The sequence below is a fragment of the Heptranchias perlo genome, chromosome 29 (genome assembly GCF_035084215.1).
Source record: "Heptranchias perlo isolate sHepPer1 chromosome 29, sHepPer1.hap1, whole genome shotgun sequence".
NCBI lineage: Eukaryota > Metazoa > Chordata > Chondrichthyes > Hexanchiformes > Hexanchidae > Heptranchias > Heptranchias perlo.
Window position 1 is genome coordinate 2,140,255 of NC_090353.1, and position 18,208 is coordinate 2,158,462.

The 18,208-nt window shown below is 44.6% G+C and overlaps 1 protein-coding gene across 1 annotated transcript in view; it reads left to right on the plus strand.

Annotated features, from left to right (window-relative positions):
- The window catches only part of LOC137299319 (cystinosin-like), a 41,685-nt gene that overhangs the window by 4,872 nt on the left and 18,605 nt on the right, over positions 1-18,208 (plus strand). Inside the window, exons 3-6 of the mRNA XM_067967966.1 lie at positions 5,678-5,756; positions 6,123-6,207; positions 12,033-12,145; positions 15,375-15,512. Of these exons, the coding sequence (XP_067824067.1) occupies positions 5,678-5,756; positions 6,123-6,207; positions 12,033-12,145; positions 15,375-15,512 (415 nt within the window). The remainder of the gene's footprint in view (positions 1-5,677; positions 5,757-6,122; positions 6,208-12,032; positions 12,146-15,374; positions 15,513-18,208) is intronic.

Here is an 18,208-nt window from a genome sequence, read left to right on the forward strand (position 1 = left end):
GAATGGCCTGTTCTGTGCTGTAGACTCGATGAAGTAAAGAATGCCACTTGTGAAAAGGGGACAATATTTATCGATTAGTATTGGGCCAATTAGTGGTAACAAAATCCATGAAACTAGCTGTACACAAATATTAGAGACCATAAATATAAGATTGTTACTAATAAATCTAATAAGGAATTCAGGAGAAACTTCTTTACTCTGGTTAGAATGTGGAATTTGCATGGAGTAGTTGAGGCGAATAGCATCGATGCATTTAAGGGGAAGCTAGATAAACGCAAGGGAGAAAGGAATAGAAGGATATGGTGATGGGGTTAGATGAAGTAGGGTGGGAGGAAGCTTGTGTGGAACATAAACACTGGTATAGACGAATTTGGCTGAACGGCCTGTTTCTGTGCTGTGCATTCTATGTAATTAAAGCTGCTTTGTAGACACTGTGCACATGGTATAAAAATAAACCCACAGAAATAGCAGACAATTGTTACAGTTTTAAGGTGGTCCAAAAAGTGGCACAGGGAGCTGTTAGTTACTTACGTACTCTGAATTACAGTTTTAAGGGGGATTTTTAATATTGACTGCAGTGGAGAGAAATGCACATCACAAAAAGTGGCTGTATGGAGAGGTGAAGATTGTACAGTGTTTTAGTATTAAAATAACCAAATGCTTCAAAAGGAAGGGTATGTTTAAGGTGAGTTGAGATGAAGTGTTTGACACTTCATTAATCAAATATTGAGTGCTGCAGTGAGCAGCATCAGTTACAAAGAGATAACATGTACGTAGATTCATGGAATTTAAGGTTGAGGAAATCTTGCTAACATAACGGGTATTGTGCTCGTTCTCTATGAGAAGAGATAGCGGCATTGGAAAGGGTTCAGAGAAGGGTAATACTGATTCCAGGTTTCCAGGTTTTAGTTGAGAGATATGAAGCGGGGCCCAAAGCTATTGTAAGATTTTGGGGGGGAGCATAATTTCACATTTGCCCTAACACAGTGCAGATTCAACCTGTGCTCCCTGGCTACAGGCGTGGTATTGGAGGACTGGTAACATTGTCCTGTTGTTTAAAAAGGGAGAAAGATATAGACCGAGTAATTATAGGCCAGTCATTCTAACCTCGATGGTGGGCAAATTATTGAAATTGATTCTGAGGGACAGCATAAACCATCATTTAGAAAGACATATTCTCGTAGCCCTTTGTGTGAAGGATTTTCCTGTACTCACTTTTCACTGGCTTAGTTCTAAGTTTGAAGCCCCCTTGTTCTGGGCTCCCTCGTATAGGACAGAGAGTTGTTCCTTATCCACCATATCATTCTCTCTTCTCTTCCCCACCCCCCCTTCCCCCCCCCCCCCCCCCCTTGTGATTTGGTCCATCTCCCAGTATGTTAAAACTTTGTTCACAGCAAAAAGTCCATCTCAATGAGCAGACTGAGTCCCTATGAACAGCGGGAATGACGGTGCTACAGCACAGCTGGTTTATCACTGGACCGTGTGGACAGCCCCTTACCTTCTCTGATTCACTCCCAGAGACAGTAAATGCCACAGTCAAACTGTTACAGTCAAGTTAAAACTAATGGTCCTTTTTATATAGTATAATAATTGCACAGAAGTAGAAGAATACAGCCAGAGATCAGCAATATAATACTTGCCTTAACACAGTACAGAAACTGTTCCAAAACAAACAGTCTGACATCTTAGTCCTTTTCAGTAACTTTGAGCTGAAACTCAATGTTATGTAGTGTGATGACTCCATGCAGCCTCTCTGCCATCTTCCATGGGATACCAGGAAATTGAAGGTTAAAGGCGTTCTACAACACTCAGACTCCAAAGATAGGAAAACCCCCAAATTGAATGGCTTCTGTTACCCCATCAGGCCTGGGGGAGTTAGTGATCATAGTGTGCTCCAACAACACTCAAGAAGCTCGACACCATCCAGGATAAAGCAGCCTGCTTGCTTGGCACTCCATCCACCACCCTAAACATTCACTCCCTTCACCACCGGTGCACCATGGCTGCAGTGTGTACCATCCACAGGATGCACTGCAGCAACTCGCCAAGGCTGTTTCGACAGCACCTCCCAAACCCGCGACCTCTACCACCTAGAAAGACAAGAGCAGCAGGCACATGGGAACAACACCACCTGCACGTTCCCTTCCAAGTCATACACCATCCCGACTTGGAAATATATCGCCATTCCTTCATCGTCGCTGGGTCAAAATCTTGGAACTCCCTTCCTAACAGCACTGTGGGAGAATCTTCACCACACGGACTGCAGCGGTTCAAGAAGGCGGCTCACCACCACCTTCTCCAGGGCAATTAGGGATGGGCAATAAATGCTGGCCTTGCCAGCGACGCCCACATCCCATGAACAAATTTTTAAAAATTTTATCGAAACCACAAAGAGGCTCCCTTACTAGCAGATTGTTAACTATTTCTGGTTTGTTACTCATAACTGGAGTATGCCAGAGCCCCTGGTTAGCTTTAAAACCTGCTGCTTTAGGATATTATCCCAAATACATTCAATAAATCCCTTCTCTTTACTGATCTTCATGTTATTTCATTCCCAATCTGTATGAAAGTTAAAATCTCTCATTACCACATTTTTCTTTGTGTCACGTCTTGATCTGTTAAATCATCACTGTCAGGCTGTCTATAAAATACTGCAATTTGCTTCCTTTCCTTTTTCTGTTCTTTAATTTTCCCCATAGGGATCCCACCTATCCAGAAGATACGAACAGTGATGGATTGGAAAAGACCCTCTGGTCCATCCGGCCTATAAATGCACCCCAACACCCTATTTGCTCCGGCCTATAAATGCACCCCAACACCCTATTTTCTCCGGCTAGTGCTTCATGGCACTTCTCATGAACCTTTGGAGATCTTTGCACTAGAACGCCCAGAGCTCGCTCTTTCTTCACCTGCTTTAATGCTTTTCTCTGACGGGTGTATGTATGTTGAGCATTTGTCCTGCCCACGTGCATAACACTGCACTTCTCCGGATTAAACATCATTTCAACTACCCTAATAGTAACTGGGATATAATCAGTGCAAAAAGTATAAAGGGTGCAGAATTCTTAAATTGTATTCGAGAACTTTGAGGCAGTAGGTAGCAAGCCCAACAAGAGGGGGGGCAGTTCTGGATTTAGTTTTAGGGAATGAAGCTGGGCAGGTGGAAGGAGTATCAGTGGGAGAGCATTTTGGTGGTGGTGATCATAATTCAGTTAGTTTTAGCATAGTTATGGAAAAGGACAAAGATAGAACAGCAGTGAAAGTTCTAAATTGGGGAAAGGCCAATTTTACTAAGCTGAAAAATGATTGAGCAAAAGTGGACTGGGAACAGCTACTTGAAGGTAAATCAGTGTCAGAGCAGTGGGAGGCATTCAAGGGGTTCAGAGTAAATATGTTCCCACAAAGAAAAAGGTGGGACTCCCAAATCCTGTATGCTCCTTGTCATCCAGATAAGATAAGGCAAAAACGGGAAGCTTATGTCAGATACCAAGAGCTCAATACTGCAGAAAGCCTAGAGGAGTATAGAAAGTGCAGGGGTTAAATTAAAAAGGAAATTAGGAAAGCAAAGAGGGGGCATGAAAAAATACTGGCGAGTAAAATTAAGGAAAACCCAAAATGTTTTATAAATACATAACGAGCAAGAGGAAAACTAAGGAAAGAGTAGGGCCTATTAGAGACCAAAAAGGTAACCCATGTGTGGAGGCGGAAGATGTGGGTATGGTTCTTAATGAATACTTGCGTCTGGCTTCACAAAAGCTTCTGGTGTTTTCCCAAGGATCTATCTTTGAGCCCCTTCTCTTGCTCATCAACATGCTGCCCTCATTAACATGATCCTCAAGCACACTGTCATATTCCGTATGTATGGTGATGATGTCCAGATTTATCTCTCCACCCCTGCGCTTGACTCCTGGATCACATCTGTGCTCCTTGTCTGACATTAAGTTGTAGAAGTCATAATTTCTTTCAAGTGACCAGGAAGTCTAGGCCCTTGTTTTTGCACCTCCCTCTTGATTCCCTGCCACACTCTCCTTCCTTCTGAACCACTTTCTCAGGCTGCACCAGACCATGTGAAATTTTGCTGTCCTGTTGAACCCAGAACTGAGCTTCAAACTATACATTCTATTCATCACCAAGACAACTTGCTTCCATCTGAGACATTGCCTACCTCTGCCCTACTGATGCCAAAACCTTAATCCATACTTGTTATTGAGATATGATCTTTCCAACATCCTTCTTGCCAACCACCAATGCCCCCCACTCACCACAAACTGTTATCTTTTCAAAACTCTATCACCCTTATACTGTCCCACACTAAGTCCCCATCACCCATGTCCTCCCTGACCACTGGTTCCATGTCACCAGTGCATTGAATTGAAAATCCTCATCCTTATAATCGTTGCATGTTCTCACCCATCTCTCTGCCACCTCCTCTAGCCTTATGACCCCTCCCACATCCTTTGGTCCATCAACTTTCAATACCCCCCGGCACCCACCACATTCTTTGCCCATGGTGCCGTTCTTTCACTGCCTTGGCCGTACCCTCAGTAGGTCCTTCCCTAAACCCCTCCAGTCTCCATATTTAACAACCTTAAGGCCCATCTTTTGGACCAAGATTTCCATTACCTCTCCCACCATGGCTCAACATCCGTTTCTTTTATTTATTTCTCCCTTCTATTAATCGCCTTGGGATATTTTCTATTTTAAAGGTGCAGCGTAAATACAAGTTATTGGATCTGGACAACTTAAGTCTGCAAGGTAGAAAGTGAAAATTTCATGGCGAGGGATGTGGTCCACTTACAGAAACTTATCAGATCATCTGGATGATGAATGTTGTGAAAGTCCAAAGTCTGATGCAATGAGAGGAACTGAAGAAGTAGCAAGCTGAGCTCGGTGTAAGGAATAATGCTCGCTTTGTCATAAACTAAGGTGGAAAATACTGGCTGGGTTGGAGAGTTCAGCGGTGAGTTGAGTTGGTTCCTGATCTAGCAGGGAGCAGGAGAGTGTATCGGGCTAGGAAAATGATGAGAATTGGTGGTCCCCCCCCCCCGCCCCCACCCCCCACAAACCGGGTACCTGGCTGAATGGTCCGTCCTTGGTCTTGCATTTTTTTCTTTTGTCAATCTTTGTCCCCACTAGTTTTCGCACCTTATCTCCTGAAGGTATTTATCGTCTTGGTTCCATGGTATATGGTTCCACTGATGCCTGCCAGTCACCCTGTACCTCACTCTAGTGCCCAACATTCATCTGTGAACCACAGTGAAAGACTAGGTAACTGCAAGGGCACACCAGATGAGCCCAATCCTGTTCTCATCTGATGTCCACTTCCAGCAAGGTTTCCTCGATAGCAACTGAGCAGCAGTACTAGGTGATGGTCCCTCTCCCCAACCCAGGAATAGTGAGGCTGATTGTAAGGCCCTTCTCACAAACCCCAGCTATGATCTGCTGATTCAGCACAAACCAGTGATTGAAGCTGGAACCTTCCTGATCTGTACGGCTCAGTGAGTCGCTGAACGGGCTCGCTGAACCATTGCAAGTGCTGTCGTACAGGTTTAGATTCCAGTCGGGATTCACTCCTTTAGCTCTCTCTCAGACATGTCATAGTGTGTTTCTAATTGTCTGCTTCCTAATCATTATTGCAGTGGCTAGAAGTTCACCACCTCTTTCTGTCTGTTTTCAGAAAGTGCTGTGACACTCGAGGCACCAGAAATTGTTGACCTGGAAATTGGCAGTCTTCGAAATATCAGTGTTGCTCCAAGGTGGGTTCTGTTTGAGCTGATGTTTGGCCAATGAAAGCACGGGATTTGTGATTGGGTGGCTCAGGTTGAATTGTAATGGAGGGGTCGTTAATCTGGGGAGGTGGAGGAATCTTCAACCCCATCAAGAACAGATCTGCTCGTTTATCTCATTGCTGTTTGTGGGATTTTACTGTGTGCAGATTGGCTGCTGCATTTCCTACAAAAGTGACTACACTGCAGAGTAATTAATTGGCTGTAAAGTGTATTTGGACATTCTGAGGATGTGAAAGGTGCTATATAAATGCAAGATCTTACTGTGGTTCCTGAAAGTGTTTTTTGTACAGTTGTGAATGTTTGGAAACTTTCTGATCTGTTTTTCCCTCACAGTGCACCCCTGCAGGAGACTGTAATTGTCACATTTAATGTGACATTCTCATCCAAGTGGGCTTCAATTGTTGAGCTCCCTGAACATGTAAGTGGTGATGGAATTTTTAGACTCTGTTTTCCCAGGGGATTTTCAAATGAGATTCAAATCCCAGACTTGACTCATCAAACAGCTAGATTTTCAGGCACCTCCTATACACCTGAATATCAGTGGAGTATTTCACCAACCGGCAACAAGTGGTGGGTTGCAGTGTTCATCCTTAATGAGAAATGATTGGAATTAACTGCATTAGGGGGTCACAGTGGGGGAGCAGGGGGGAGTCTGGGGTTGTACTATTGCAGGAGGAAATTCTTGTGTGGCTAAGCTGACACTCATGAGAATTCAGCTGTTAGCTCTGTGGCAGCTGTGACCAACCTCCACTCCACGCTCATAGAGCGAGAGATGGACACTGTGGGAGCTGTGACCAACCTCCACCCCACGCTCATAGAGCAAGAGATGGGACACTGTGGGAGCTGTGACCAACCTCCACCCCACGCTCATAGAGCAAGAGATGGGACACTGTGGGAGCTGTGACCAACCTCCACCCCACGCTCATCATAGAGCGAGAGATGGGACACTGTGGGAGCTGTGACCGATCTCCACCCCGCACTCATAGAGCAAGAGATGGGACACCGTGGGAGCTGTGACCAACCTCCACCCCACACTCATAGAGCGAGAGATGGGACACCGTGGGAGCTGTGACCGATCTCCACTCCACGCTCATCATAGAGCAAGAGATCGGACACTGTGGGAGCTGTGACCAACCTCCACTCCAGGCTCATAGAGCGAGAGATGGGACACTGTGGGAGCTGTGACCAACCTCCACCCCACACTTATTATAGAGCGAGAGATGGGACGCTGGGGGAGCTGTGACCGATCTCCACCCCGCACTCATAGAGCAAGAGATGGGACACTGTGGGAGCTGTGACCAACCTCCACCCCACACTTATTATAGAGCGAGAGATGGGACGCTGGGGGAGCTGTGACCAACCTCCACTCCAGGCTCATAGAGCGAGAGATGGGACACTGTGGGAGCTGTGACCAACCTCCACTCCACACTCATTATAGAGCGAGAGATGGGACGCTGGGGGAGCTGTGACTGAGTGTGGGGTGGGGATCAGTCATAGCTCCCACAGTGTCCCATCTCTCGCTCTATGATGAGTGTGGGGTGGGGATCGTAGAGCGAGGTTTTGCCTGGGAGGAATCACCATGGGCCTATCACTGCTCCACCCCAGCGGCCCTGAGAGGCAGCTTCCTCGAACAGTGCAGATACAATGTTTCTTCATTGAATGTTCCAAGAACAAATGTTTCAGCAAACCTAGAAGAGAAAACCACTAAACTCTGTTACTTTCAGCCTTTCCTGCTGTGCAGAGGCTGTATGTGACTGCATGGTGTTCCTAGTGCGTTGAGGGTCCTAGTTCCTAGTGTGTTGAGGGTCTTGTTCTGGGGGCATACTGCTGCTTATTTCTTTCTGCCAGTTTGTTTATTTTGTTAGTGCACCAGGAAAGTTCTTTGCTGTTATTGAGCTTTCATATTATAATCTTGGCAACCTCTCTGTTAAAGGTTGGTGTTCTGAAGTTTTGGTGATTTCCATGTTTAGCTTTACATCTAAATTGTCATTTGAAGTCTGCATTGACTTGACGTCGGGGGTCTAGATAGAGAGAAACTGTTCCCATTGGCGGAAGGGTCAAGAACCAGAGGACACATTTAAAATAATTGGCAAAAGAACCAGAGGCGACATAAGGAAAAACTTTTTTATGCAGCGAGTGGCTATGATCTGGAATGCACTGACTCAAAGGATGGTGGAGGCATTCAATCGTGGCTTTCAAAAGGGAATTGGATAAGTACTTGAAGGAAAAAAATTTGCAGGGCTACGGGGAAAGGGTGGGGGGAGTGGCACTAACTGGATTGCTCTTGCAGAGAGCAGGCACGGGCTCGATTGGCCTCCTTCTGTGCTGTAACCATTCTATGATTCTACAATTCTGTCAATATGATGTGGTGGTGATAACAGAGACCTGGCTCAAGAAAGGGCCAGATTGGGTGCCAAATATCCTTGGATACAAGGTGCCCAGGAAAAATAGGGAAGGGAAGAAAGGATGGGGGGGTGGCAGTATTGATTAAAGAGAATATTGCAGTGCTGGAGAGAGAGGGTGTCCTGGAGGGGTCAAGGACAGAATCTATTTGGTTAGTTAAACAATAGAGGTGCCATTACACTACTTGGATGTATTCTTTAGGCCACCAACAAGTGGGAAGGATATAGAGGAGCAAATTTGCAGGAAAATTAGAGAGAGGTGCAAAAGCCATAGAGTAGTGATAATGGGGGATTTCAACTATCCTAATATAGACTGGGATAACAATAATATAAGGGGCACAGAGGGGGAGTAACTTTTGAAATGTATTCAGGAGCACTTTCTTGACCTGTACATTTCCAGCCCAACGAGGAAGGAGGTATTGCTGGATCTGGTTCTGGGGAATGGGGCCAAGCAGAGCAAGTGTCAGTGGGGGAACATTTAGGGAACAGTGATCATCATATAAGGTTTAGAATAGCTATGGAAAAGGACATGGACCACTCTAAAGTAAAAATACTCAATTGGAGGAGGGCCAATTTCAGTGGGATGAGAACAGATCTGGCCCGGGTAAATTGGAATCAAAGATTGGCAGGCAAAACTGTAATTGAACAATAGGCGGCCTTTAAAGAGGAGATGGTTCGGGTACAGTCTAGGTACATTCCCACGGGGGAGAAAGGTAGGGCAACTAAAGCCAGAGCTCCCTGGATAACAAAGGAGATAGTGAGTAAGATGAAGCAGAAAAAAGGGGCGTATGACAGAGGTCAGGTTGATAATACAAGTGAGAACCAGGCAGAATATAGAAAGTTCAGAGGGGAAGTGAAAAAGGAAATAAGAGGGGCAAAGAAAGAGTATGAGAATAGACTGGCAGCCAACATAAAAGGGAATCCAAAAGTCCTCTATAGGCATGTAAACAGTAAACGGGTAGTAAGAGGAGGGGTGGGGCCGATCAGGGACCATAAAGGAGATCTACTTAGAGGCAGAGGGAATGGCTGAGGTACTAAATGAGTACTTTGCTTCTGCCTTTCGCAAGGAAGATGATGCTGCCAGAGTCTCAGTAAAGGAAGATGTGGTTGAAATACTGGATGTGCTAGAAATTGATAGAGGAGGTACTAGAAAGGCTAGCTGTGCTTTAAAATAGATAAGTCACCTGGTCCAGACAGGATGCACCCTAGGTTGCTGAGGGGATAAGGGTGGAAATTGCGACAATACTGGCCATAACCTTCCAAACGTCTTTGGATACGGGGGTGGTGCCAGAGGACTGGAGAATTGCAAATGTTCAAAAAAGGGTGTAAGGATAAACCCAGCAACTACAGGCCAGTCAGTTTAACCTTGGTGGTGGGGAAACTTTTAGAAACGATAATCCAGGACAGAATTAACGGTCACTTGGACAAATGTGGATTAATCAGGGGAAAGCCAGCACGGAATGTTAAAGGCAAATCGTGTTTCACTAACTTGAGTTTTTTGATGAGGGCAGTGCAATTGATGTGTATATGGACTTTCAAAAGGTTTTTGATAAAGTGCCGCATAATAGGATTGTCATCAAGATTGAAGCCCATGGAATAAAAGGGGTAGTAACATCATGGATATAGAATTTAGGGCTTTAAACTAAATAAGGGGGTGGAGGGTCCGGGTGGAGAGAAATCTAGAATGCTAAAGAGAAAAGATAAAGAAGCAGTGCAGGAAAGTGATTGGGGTCAGGATAACCAGATTGTGTCAGGAAGGGACAGAGCGTACCATCAAAAGACAACAAATAGGGTCCGGGTAAGAAAAAATGGTGGTAAGACAAATAGGGCCATAGTACAAAAAAATATTATGTCTCAATGTTAAAAAGACAAACCTAAAGACAGTGTATCTGAATGCACGAAGCATTCATAATAAAGTAGACGAATTAACAGCGCAAATAAATGTAAATGGCGATGATATAATTGCGATTACAGAGACATGGCTGCGGTGTGACCAATGCAGGGAGCTGACTATCCAAGGCTATTCGATATTTAGAAAGGACAGGCAAAAAGGAAAAGGAGGTGGGGTGGCATTGTTAGTAAAGGGTGAAATCAGAGCAATAGTGAGAGGATATTGACTCAGAAAATCAAGATGTAGAATCAGTCTGGGTGGAGTTAAGAAGCACCAAGGGGCAGAAAACACTGGTGGGAGTTGTCTATAGGTCTCCAAACAGTAGTGGTAATGTAGGGGATGGGATCAAACAGGAAATTAGAGATGCATGTAACAAGGGTACTACAGTAATCATGGGTGACTTTAATCTACATATAGACTGGCCAAACCAAATTATCAATAATACTGCGGAGGATGAATTCCTGGAGTGTGTACGAGATTTTCTTTTTTAGACCAGTACGTTGAGCAGCCGACCAGGGAATAGGCTATCCTAGATTGGGCATTATGCAATGAGAAGGGGTTAATTAATAATCTTGTTGTGTGGGGTCCTTTAAGGAAGAGTGACCATAACATAGAATTCTTCATTAAGATGGAAAGTGAAGTAGTCCAATCCGAAACTAGGGTCCTAAATCTAAACAAAGGAAACTCCGAAGGTTTGAGGAGTGAGTTGGCTATGATAGATTGGGAAGCTTCATTAAAAGGCATGACGGTGGATAGGCAATGGCTAACATTTAAGGAACGAATGCATGAATTGCAACAATTATACATTCCTTTCTGGTGCAAAAACACAAAAGGAAAAGTGGCCCAACCGTGGCTAACAAAAGAAATTAAGGATAGTATTAGATCCAAAGAGGAGTCATATAAAGTTGCCAGAAAAAGTAGCAAGCCTGAGGATTGGGAGCAGTTTAGAATTCAGCAAAAAAGGACCAAGGTATTGATTGAGAGGAAAAATAGAGTATGAGAGTAAACTTGCAAGGAACATAAAAGTGGACTGTAAAAGCTTCTACAAGTATATAAAAAGAAAAAGATTATTGAAGACAAATGTAGGGCCCTTACAGTCAAACAGGAGAATTTATAATGGGGAACAAGGAAATGGCAGAGCAATTAAACAAATACTTTGGTTCTGTCTTCACGGAAGAGGACACAAATAACTTCCCAGAAATGCTAGGGAACCAGGGGACTAGTGAGAAGGAGGAATTAAAGGAAATTAGTATTAATAAAAAAAAATAATGCTGGAGAAATTAATGGGACTGAAAGCCGATAAATCCCCAGGGCCTGATAATCTACATCCCAGAGTACTAAAAGAGGTAGCCATGGAAATAGTGGATGCATTAATTGTCATCTTCCCTCGGGCATGGTGCTTAACTAGACCCTGACTCTTTGGGATTTCCTCTTTCCCCCTTTGCAGGCTGGGAGAGCAAGACTGTCTGATCCTTCCCCATTGCTCATTCTTAAGGAGGATCAGTCTGATGTGTAGTTGTCTCTGCAACTGCTGCCGATCCTGCCCCTACAGTGTCTCGTTGGAAATTGTGACTGAAGTAAGGTTAACTCTTTCCTTCTCATTCTCATCCGTTTCACCCCACCCTGGAGAAAATTAACCGGGCAATATTCCAGACTGTGTGAAGGCTGCGGACCACCTCACCTTGTCAAGAGCCCAGCTTGCTTGTTCCTTGGCTTCAAGTGACCGAGTGACCAAAGTTTGATGCATCACTTTGCAGTATCACATGGAGTCTCCAAAGGGTGCATCTTAGTAAGGGATTCAATTGTATGGTTACATTACAGCTGTGCTCTTTTTGCTTTCCGATCAGCTATACCTGGTGCCCTCCACACCACTGACTGTACCATTTAGCCTCCTTCCATGTTGCATTATAACATTATAAATATTAATTTTAAATATTTGCTTACTAACAGATTACATTGCCTTCTAACTCAGTGAGTTCAACATTTTTCCCAGTCAGAGGAGTTGAAGTTGGCCAGGTCACCGTGTACCTACAAAACAACAGTAGCAGCAGCAATGTGAGCAGGTGGGTTGATATCCAGCATACAGTGTTGAATCGGCATGCTTTTGGTGGAGGTGGTTGACAAAGGTAGACTCATTAAGTGCAGTATACAATCATAGAATGGTTACAGCACAGAAGGAGGCTATTTGGCCCATCGAGCCTGTGCCGGCTCTTTGTAAGAGCAATCCAGTTAGTCCCATTCCCCCGCTCTTTCCCCGTAGCCCTGAAAATGTTTTCCTTTCAACTAGTTATCCATTTCCTTTTTGAAAGCCCCGATTGAATCTGCTTCCACCACCCTTTCAGGCAGCGCATTCCAGATCATAACCACTCGCTGTTTAAAAAAGTTTTTCCTCAAGTCACGTTTGGTTCTTTTGCCAATCACCTTAAATCTGTGTCCCCCGGTGCTCGACCCTTCTGCCAGTGGGAACAGTTTTTCTTTATTTACTTTACCTAGACCCTTCATGATTTTGAACACCTTTATCAAATCTCCTCTCAACTTTCTTTGCTCTAAGAACAACCCCAGCTTCTCCAGTCTATCCATGTAACTGAATTCTCTCATACCTGAAACCATTCTTGTAAATCTTTTTCTGCACCCTCTCTAAGGCCTTCATATCCTTCCTAAAATGTGGTGCCCAAAATTGGACACAATACTCCAGCTGTGGCCGAACCAGTGTGTTATAAAGGTTCGTCATAACTTCCTTGCTTTTGTACTCTCTGCCTCTCTTTATAAAGCCCAGGATCCCATATGCTTTTTTAACCGCTTTCTCAACCTGCCCTGCCACCTTCAACAACCTGTCCACATATACCCCCAGGTCTCTCTGTTCCTGCACCCCCTTTAGAATTATACCATTTAGTTTATATTGCCTCTCCTCATTCTTCCTGCCAAAATATATCACTTCGCACTTCTCTGCGTTAAATTTCATCTGCCACGTGTCCGCCCACTCCACCAGCTTGTCTGTCCTCTTGAAGTCTATCACTATCCTCCTCACTGTTTACTATAATTCCAAGTTTTGTGTCATCTGCAAATTTTGAAGAAAAGCAGTGGTCCTAGTACCAACTCCTGGAGAACACCACTGTACACCTCCCTCCAATACGAAAAACAACCATTCACCACTACTGTTTCCTCTCACTTAGCCCAATTCATATCTATGCTGCCACTGCCCCTATTATTCCATGGCTTCAATTTTGCTGACAAGTCTATTATATGGCACTTTGGCAAACGCTTTTTGAAAGTCCATCTATTCAGTAATGGCAGAATCCAGCACGTGAGTGCAAAAGACAAGGCTGAAGCGTTTGTAACCATCTTCAGCCAGAAGTGCCGAGTGGATGATCCATCTCGGCCTCCTCCCATTATCCCCACCATCACAGAAGCCAGTCTTAAGCCAATTCGATTCACTCCACGTGATATCAAGAAACGGCTGAGTGCACTGGATACAGCAAAGGCTATGGGCCCCGACAACATCCCGGCTGTAGTGCTGAAGACTTGTGCTCCAGAACTAACTGCACCTCTAGCCAAACTGTCCAAGTACAGCTACAACACTGGCATCTACCTGACAATGTGGAAAATTGCCCAGGTATGTCCTGTCCACAAAAAGCAGGACAGATCCAATCCGGCCAATTACCGCCCCATCAGTCTACTCTCAATCATCGGCAAAGTGATGGAGGGTGTCGTCGACAGTGCTATCAAGCGGCACTTACTCACCAATAACCTGCTTACCAGTGTGTACCATCCACAGGATGCACTGCTGCATCTCGTCAAGGCTTTTTCGACAGCACATCCAAAACCTGCGACCTCTACCACCTAGAAGGACAAGGGCAGCAGGCGCATGGGAACAACACCACCTGCACGTTCCCCTCCAAGTCACACACCATCCCGACTTGGAAATATATCACCGTTCCTTCATCGTCACTGGGTCAAAATCCTGGAACTCCCTACCTGACAGCACTGTGGGAGAACCTTCACCACACAGACTGCAGCGGTTCAAGAAGGCAGCTCACCACCACCTTCTCGAGGGCAATTAGGGATGGGCAATAAATGCCGGCCTCGCCAGCGACGCCCACATGAATGAATACAAAAAAAAATACACCGTATCAACCACATTGCCTTCATCAACTCTATTACCTCATCAAAAAACTCAGTCAAGTTATGTAAACATGATTTGCCTTTAACAAATCCATGTTGGCTTTCCTTTATTAATCCACACTTGTCCAAGCGACTATTAATTTTGTCCCAGGTTATTGGTTCTAAAAGTTCCCCCCCACCGAGGTTAAACTGACTGGCCTGTAGTTGCTGGGTTTATCCTTACCCCCTTTTTTGAACAAAGATGTAACGTTTGCAATTCTCCAGTCCTCTGGCACAACCCCCGTATCTAAGAAGGATTGGAAAATTATGGCCAGTACCTCCGCAATTTCTACCCTTGCATCTCTCAGCCACCTAGGATGCATCCCATCCGGACTGGGTAACTTATCTACTTTAAGTACAGTTTTTAGTAACTCCTATCAGTTTTTAGCTCATTCAGTACAATTACTTCCTCTTTTACTGTGACTTTGGCAGAATTTTCTTTTAAAGGCAGGTGCGAAGTACTCATTTAGTACCTCAGCCATGCTCCTTGCCTCCATGCATGGATCTTCTTTTTGGTTTAATTGGCCCCACCCCTCCCCTTGCTGCCCTTTTACTATTTATATGCCTATGGACTTTTGGATTCCCTCTTATGTTGGCCGCCAGTCTATTCTCATACTCTCTGCCCCTCTTATTTCATTTTTCACTTCTTTGTACTTTCTGTATTCAGCCTGGTTCTCACTTGTATTATCAACCATTTATTGTACACCCCCTTTTTCTGCTTCATCTTACTCTCTCTTTCATCATCGAGGGAGCCCTACCTTTTCCACTCATGGGAATGTACCGAGACTGTACCCGAACCATCATCTCTTTAAAGGCCGCCCATTGTTCGATTACAGTTTTGCCTGCCAATCTTTGATTCTAATTTACCCGGGCCAGATCTGTTCTCAACCCACTGAAATTGGCCCTCCTCCAATTGAGTATTTTAACTCTAGATTGCTTTTCCATAATTAATCTAAACCTTATGAAACTATGATCACTGTTCCCTAAATATTCCCCCACGGATCAGACCTGGAATCACTCCTGGAACCTTCCTGATCTGCATGACTCAGCTACTCAGTAACATACACAAATGAGCCAACTTACCTGTGACTTACGACACGTTTGTCTGACAGTATTACATTGTTTTTGTAGAACTCTGGCAAGAATTCATTTTCTGGTGGTGCATAGCAGTGCCCTGAGCATCATATGTCAGGCGATTGGTTGGATTTACTTCTTGGCCTGGTCTATCTCCTTCTACCCGCAAGTGATTGAAAACTGGAGACGTAAAAGGTAAACTGTGCATGTGGGCAACTGTAAGGAGCTTTTCGCAATATTTGAAGTCTGGTGTGTGCCAAAAAATATAAAGTTTAAATTGCTGCTGTTGAATTCTGAAAGATGCTCAGTTCCTGCTGACTCTTAAAAGTTGAACAGCTGTCTAACTGGTGTCTCAAGCCGGTCATTTTCCTTGCTGTGGTTCCTGTAACTTACTGCAATAAAAATACAAAGGGGGAGAAAAGAGAGAAAACCTCATGATTTGCCTCTCATGGCTTTAAAACTTTTGGTCACATTAACTTGCCTCAAATTGTGAACTTTGTTACCTTGGGATATCAGTTTGGAGCCACAAGGAAACCCGTGTCTGATCAAAGCTATATAGTTATTAACGCCCCTCACGTGACTGCTGCCTGTGCAAATTACTGAATTGCCGTTCCTGACAGACCCACTTTCACTCCACAACCTGGCATTTATTTGCAGCTGTCCCAGTATCTGCTCAGCTATAGGTCACTACTGGCCAAAGTTGCTGCATTGCGATTCGTCAGGAGTTTGTGTAGGACAAAGAACCAAGTGAGTCGCTGCACACTGATAAACCTTGGATTGGTGAGTCGGTGTGCATTGATAAACCTTGGATTGGTGAGTCGGTGTGCATTGATAAACCTTGGATTGGTGAGTCGGTGTGCATTGATAAACCTTGGATTGGTGAGTCGGTGTGCATTGATAAACCTTGGATTGGTGAGTCGGTGTGCATTGATAAACCTTGGATTGGTTAGTCGGTGTGCATTGATAAACCTTGGATTGGTGAGTCGGTGTGCATTGATAAACCTTGGATTGGTGAGTCGGTGTGCATTGATAAACCTTGGATTGGTGAGTCGGTGTGCACTGATAAACCTTGGATTGGTGAGTCGGTGAGCACTGATAAACCTTGGATTGGTGAGTCGGTGTGCACTGATAAACCTTGGATTGGTGAGTCGGTGTGCATTGATAAACCTTGGATTGGTGAGTCGGTGTGCACTGATAAACCTTGGATTGGTGAGTCGGTGAGCATTGATAAACCTTGGATTGGTGAGTCGGTGTGCATTGATAAACCTTGGATTGGTGAGTCGGTGTGCATTGATAAACCTTGGATTGGTGAGTCGGTGAGCATTGATAAACCTTGGATTGGTGAGTCGGTGTGCATTGATAAACCTTGGATTGGTGAGTCGGTGTGCACTGATAAACCTTGGATTGGTGAGTCGGTGTGCACTGATAAACCTTGGATTGGTGAGTCGGTGTGCACTGATAAACCTTGGATTGGTGAGTCGGTGTGCACTGATAAACCTTGGATTGGTGAGTCGGTGTGCATTGATAAACCTTGGATTGGTGAGTCGGTGTGCACTGATAAACCTTGGATTGGTGAGTCGGTGTGCACTGATGAACCTTGGATTGGTGAGTCGGTGTGCACTGATGAACCTTGGATTGGTGAGTCGGTGTGCACTGATGAACCTTGGATTGGTGAGTCGGTGTGCACTGATGAACCTTGGATTGGTGAGTCGGTGTGCACTGATGAACCTTGGATTGGTGAGTCGGTGTGCACTGATAAACCTTGGATTGGTGAGTCGGTGTGCACTGATAAACCTTGGATTGGTGAGTCGGTGTGCACTGATAAACCTCATGGTCTGTGTGTTTCTTCATGTTCTGTAATTAAACTCTTTGAATTTATGCTGCATTGGTGTTTGCAATTCCTCAGACAGTCTGCATGTCTGTGAAAAGTTGATTTCAAAGAGTAATTGAACAAGTACACCAGGGTGTTAGCTATTCTCAAACCCTCTAATCCTTGGGTATAATTTCATTCAGGATGAGTGGGAAGCACTTTACCAGGGCAGTGATTAAATTAATAGAAGCCTTGGCATTCATTATTACTGTGAGCTCTTTCTCGGAGCTAGAAAACTTGAAATGCCTCATCTGGTCAGTTATTTAAATGAACAATATTGTGCTTTTCTGCATGTTTTCTTGCCTTACGTGGCAAGAATTCTAGTTCTCCTTGTACGTTTGTGGTTTATAATCCATCAGTTGATACTTGGGATGAGTGCTTACTGTTTGTTAATTTGGCCAAGCACTCAAAATTTATGGATTCACATTGACATTGGTACAAAGCATTGCCGGTCAGAACAGGACTTCTCCCATGCTGCTCTGAACTGTGCACTTTGGTGTCTCTCTGTCCTCACTCCAATGCTAACCCCATGCTGGAACTAAAACCACCTCCTTTGAGACAGTGTTGAGGGCAGACTGAACTTGCCTGATCTTACACGCACTTAACCTGATAACTTCCAAAGTTCCGAGACACAAAGATTGAGGCCTTGATGTCCTGGCGGTGCGTGGCATGATCGCTGTGTGACTCCAGATAATTCTGGGCAGGCAGGACACATTGTGAACTTTTCCTTTCATTCACACCATATAGTTACAAAGCAACATGAGAGATTGTTTTAGCCACCAACAATTTTTGGTGTGATGAGGATTGTATTCCCTGATATACACCACGGGCACATTGTTCCGAGCATGCCATAGGAACAGGAGGAGGCCATTCAGCCCCTCGTGCCTGCTCCGCCATTTGATAAGATCATGGCTGATCTGTGATCTAAGTCCATATACCTGCCTTTGGCCCATATCCCTTAATACCTTTGGTTGCCAAAAAGCTATCTATCTCAGATTTAAATTTAGCAATTGAGCTAGTA